The sequence below is a fragment of the Haplochromis burtoni genome, unplaced genomic scaffold (genome assembly GCF_018398535.1).
Source record: "Haplochromis burtoni strain Fernald_Lab_line unplaced genomic scaffold, NCSU_Asbu1 Contig_403, whole genome shotgun sequence".
NCBI classification, from domain to species: Eukaryota; Metazoa; Chordata; class Actinopteri; order Cichliformes; family Cichlidae; genus Haplochromis; species Haplochromis burtoni.
In genome coordinates this window covers 11,139-16,273 of record NW_024582764.1, presented here as the reverse complement: position 1 = coordinate 16,273, position 5,135 = coordinate 11,139, and the positions used below count along the sequence as shown (strand labels likewise).

The window sequence follows — 5,135 nt, the reverse complement described above, 5'->3', positions numbered from 1 at the left end:
AATTAATTTCGTAAGTCGGGATTCCACTGTATATTCAAGCATCAGCAATAGAAAAAAAAATCCTCAAAACCAGAAAAATACACAGGAAATATCGACAAGAAAAAGGGAGACAGCGAGAGAGAGAGAAACACTTTCCATTACCGTTTTTTTCTCTTAGAGATGCAGTGGGAGAAATGTGTGTAGTTCATGCACACATTAACATCCTAATTCATCTGCTATCATTCATGTACTGCATTATGAATAAACACACTGCAGTATGACCATCATTAATAATATTCAAGAACCAAAAACTGAGGAAAAAAGAAAACATACACTTTAATGAACATCACAATAAAGTATTTTTTCTCCACAAAATTGAAACATGACTAACCAAAAATATATAAAAAACAAATAAACAGTATTCCTACATACACAGTTTAGACAAAAGGAAAGCATACTACAAAGTGTTTTTGGATTAAAATACTTCTTACATCAATGGTCTAAACTACAAACATGTGACCTTGCATCCCTTTCATTAACTGGCAGATGGTGTCTACAGAGAAGCGACACTGAAATGTAACAGTCTAAACAAAGAAAGATGATGAGATTTTCACAGAACGTCAAAATGTAAACTGGCACACGAGTTTGTGATGTACTGCTGGGTCAGCAGATGCACAAGAAAAAGGTCACATCTGTAAATGATGTTCAAGTAACTTCAGTCAACAGAAAGCGGAAGTGATGGCTCTTTTTCCATAACAACAGTGAAACAACACACGAACAAACCCTCACTCGTACGGGGCACTTTAAACAATAACAAAAAAAAAAAGAAGAAATATTCGTGTTCTAATAACATTTAACAGGTTCGATGGCAGCATTTAAAAAAACTGCACGCTGCAAAACATCAAGGCTCATTTGAGTGAAGCTGTTATTAAGATAGCCGAGTAAATGTGACAACATTTTGTGACTCAAATGGATCAATAAATAGAATAAAATGAGATAAAATGCTTTAAAATATTTTTCTTTTAAGTTCCATGCATGCTTTTTGTAGGCACAAGTCTTTCTCATATTTAACACGCGTCAATCAAGTTGATGGTTAATTCACTGAACATAAAAGACTCCTTTGGTAAACCTCGCAGTGCATTTTGGCTCAGTCCTGTTTTTAACAAAGCTGGGACTTTATGTAGAACTGAATCATTACTGGAACATCGCTAAAAGATCTAGAGAGTGTTTTAGAACAGGAAACGGAACACTCGGGAAAAGACAGAGTCAGCAAATTAACAATTCAAACTTCTCAATGTAAAACTAGTCAATTAAATCATCAAAGAAAGTCATATTTCTAATGCAGGAAATCACAATAGTTGTCTAAAGGCACTGCATTTTCCATAATAGAATTTAAATAGTGAGATAAGCCGGAAAAATTGCTTTACTCAAAAGCACAAAGGAAAAAAAAAAATCAATATCTGTTATCACTTAGCACAGTTCTGTAGAGGAAATCATAACATGGACTCAGTAACACTATCCACGTTTAAAAGAGGGGAGACCACCAAGCTTGATATGAGCATGAAGTTACATGACACAGGTCACTGCCATATATCAGTGAAAGCAACATTAAGGCTAAACTAATATATATGTATTCCTGAAATGATAAATATTGCACTTTGTTCCCATGTAACGTGACTTACATGCGAGTACAGGGAAAAAGGCTCAAAGCACTTCCTGGGGCTGTACTGATGTCCACGATCCAGCCTAGTGTGGTGATGAAGCAAAACCTGGATTATATGCAGGCTGAGCAAGAAAGTCTGGAGTTGCAGGTGGAGCACTGGGCTTCGGCTGGGGGCACGGTGGCTGGGGGTATGCTGGCTGCTGGGACATTAACGCAGCCTGGCCATAAGGCATCGGAGGATAGGCGGGACTGACTGGAAAGTGAAAAAAGAGCTTACATGAGACTGAACATGCAGACAGCACTAAAAAAGTATACCACAACTGAAGTTCTGTAGCATAAGAAGAAATATTATATTTAAAAAAGTCTCTGGCAGTAATGGATGTGTTTATTTTCAATGATTCATCAACTTTACTTTAGCCAGTCGCAGTATTTTACACAACATGACTCACAGAAACAAGCTTCCGCCTCAGAGGCTAAATCAACTTCTGTAGAAATATTTTGTACATTGTACTATTAATTAGGGCTGCCACGATTAGTCAACTAGTCACGATTACGTCGACTACCAAAATCGTCGACGACTGATTTAATAGTCCTACTCCTTTTCGAGCACACGCATTCTGTAGACATAGATATATACATGAAAACTTGATGATTTTTAAGTTTTGTTTTTTTTTTTTTTCTGTTGTTATTTCAATTATATTTGCATGTTCGAAATAAAATCTATATCTATCTATCTATCCACGATTACGTCGACTATCAAAATCACGACTAATTTAATAGTCGACGCGTCGTTTGAAGCTTTGTAAGATCCCAAAAGACGCAGGAATAAGTAGTAGGATTTAAGAGTGTAATAACGGACTGAAACAGAAGATGGCAGCACTGCATGTACAAGGATGCCAGCTGCCGTTAAACCCCGAAGAAGAAGAAGCTGTGTCCCAGAATTCATAGCGCAGCCCAGCTCAGTTTCCAACAATGGCGGCAGCTAGTTAGTTTTAATATTACTCTTATTATTCTTTCTGGGTCACAAAATAAACGTTTAACATATTTTCAGGCGAGAATGTAACTGTGTAAACCTCAAATATCTGCTCAGTTTATCAAGACACCACATATTTTCAAAAGCGCTCCGACGTTTTCGGAGACGTCTGTTACCCACTAGCTCGATAGCTAGCCGGGGGCTAGGTCACTAGCGCCGTGAGAACACCGGACTCCCGGCAAATCGTTTTCAAACCCACCGCCGTCTTTCGCTACTCAGGTTAAATATATATAAGTCACTTAGATAACTTAAAATGTTATTGTTTGGCTTTTTTCAGTATTTTATTTGTTCCTGAGTAAATCGGTTTGGCTGAGATTAAAGTTTAGTTTTTACACAGCTGAATAAACGTCAAGCAGACAGCTGATTATCAGAAGTGTGAGATGCTGAGAATATACTCCGGTGTCCTGTTATATTTTAGATAGCAAGGAGTTTATTAAACTTCACCGAAACAATCTGCAAATTTCATTAAAATTTAATAAACTATCATCTTGTCTTTATTTTTAGTTAGCACTACCTTAAACACTTAAAGCTGTAAGCTAATGATAGTTATATAGAGAGCAGATGCTGCTGGTGCAATAAGCGTAGTTTTACGTCCAATGGATGATGATCTGATTAGTCGACTAATCACAAAAATAATTGTGACTAGTCGACTATCAAAATAATCGTTTGTGGCAGCCCTACTATTAATATTTCCACAGATGCGCAGTTTTAGGTTTCAAAGCCTACCTTTCACCTGGTTCTGCAAACAAATATATTCTCTTTAGTTAAATACGGGCCTCTTTTCCAGGAAGCATTTACAAAAAACTCAGTTTAAAAATAAACTGAGTTGATTCACTTTGAGATAACTCTGAGTTTCCTGTTTCAGAACAGCTGATCAGATTTAGTTCAATCAACCTCAAGTATATTCACCCAGAGTTAAGCATCTGCATTAGTAAAGAAAGAAAGCCATGATCAATGGAGTTGTGGCATCACGATTCACCATGGCAACAGGTAAATAAAGAGCATGAGAAATATGAAGACCACTCAGTGCTGAGCAGGATATTGATCGTCCCTCTTTCATCATCACTTTTAATGTCTGCTGGAAAGCTGGAATCCAAATGTTGCATTTGATTTTTAAATCAATCTTTTCTAATTATTCAGCTGTAACCTGACAGGGACAAAATGTAGGAACCAGGAACTGATGATAAAAATCTACAGAAACTCATTAGACACAGTTTACTGATGGATCTGTGATATTAGTTACCCAGACAGCAACAGACTCCACCTTCAAGTCAGTTTATTAAATGAAAACCTGCCTTCACAGCAGGTTATGACCATTTTGTTGTTTGAATAATTATTCTCTAAACATTTCTTTCTTTTTTCTTTTCCTTTTTTGTGTTTCTGCCATTACTGGATAGAAATGCATAATGAGATTCTCAGAAAAAATGTTCCCCAGTTTAATCTGTTCTAATCTGATTTCAGCCTACACTGATAGATAATGGCTCTTACAGCCATAGCACTATCACATTGAACTGAAAAAAGCAAGGCAGCTTTCTGAGTCTTTAATGAATGTAAAATCACATCAGTAGAGACAAACATGTTATAAGAAAAGTCTTAGCTTTTGCAAGGAAACTGGCTGACAGTCTGAAAACATTACTGCCCAAGTTATAGACTATATAGATTTTATGCTGAGCTGATCATAAAACAGTGATGTAATCGCTGTCATCACTTATTCATGGCTGTCAAAGCTCTCACGTTAATTACACAAAATACCAAAACATCCCATAGCGTTTTAGTTTCTGTAAAAATGTACACTTCCACGCTGTGAACGCTGACAGCGACTTTATGAATAAGAAAATGACTCAGTGTGTCACACAAGTGGTTCAGGTCCAGCAGGACGGGAGGAGTCAAAGAGAAGCTCAGGGTCCGTTCCCAGTAACTAACAGAAAACAGGAGTTCCTCTCAGCTCGCAGTTAACAAACTCAGACTCGTTAGCTAAACCTGCTTCCTGGAATAGAGCTCAAGGCAAATCATAAACCACACTCACTGGCTTCCTGATAAGATGGCGGTGGTCCAACTGTGAATGGAGTTCCTCTCAGCTCGCAGTTAACAAACTCAGACTCGTTAGCTAAACCTGCTTCCTGGAATAGAGCTCAAGGCAAATCATAAACCACACTCACTGGCTTCCTGATAAGATGGCGGTGGTCCAACTGTGAATGACTGTCCATGGTAGGGCGGTGTGAGGATGGGCTGAGCTGGGTAGCCAGGCTGGGGTAGATGGTGGGGCATTTCCTGGTAGGATTCAGGGGGCCCAGGTGCTGCCGTTGGATGCTGAGGAGTGTTGCTGACCATTGTGACCTGGGTAGTGGCCTCTATCACAGGTGTAAGCAAATAAGTAACAAAAAGTTAGAAATGGAGAAACATGCTACATATTATCCAAAACACCTTTAATGTGTATTGTCATTTATGGGGGGGGGGGTA

General features: G+C 38.2%; 1 protein-coding gene across 2 annotated transcripts in view; it reads right to left on the bottom strand.

The window, feature by feature from the left end:
- Positions 1 to 291: 291 nt before the first annotated feature.
- The window catches only part of LOC102312896 (protein shisa-5), a 12,903-nt gene continuing 8,059 nt past the window's right edge, over positions 292 to 5,135 (bottom strand). For both annotated transcript variants that reach the window (XM_042212967.1, XM_042212968.1), the window contains exons 4-5: positions 4,835 to 5,026; positions 292 to 1,895 (exon numbers count right to left, since the gene is read on the bottom strand). In XM_042212967.1, coding sequence (XP_042068901.1) covers positions 1,726 to 1,895; positions 4,835 to 5,026 — 362 coding nt within the window. In that variant the 3' untranslated portion in view covers positions 292 to 1,725. The remainder of the gene's footprint in view (positions 1,896 to 4,834; positions 5,027 to 5,135) is intronic.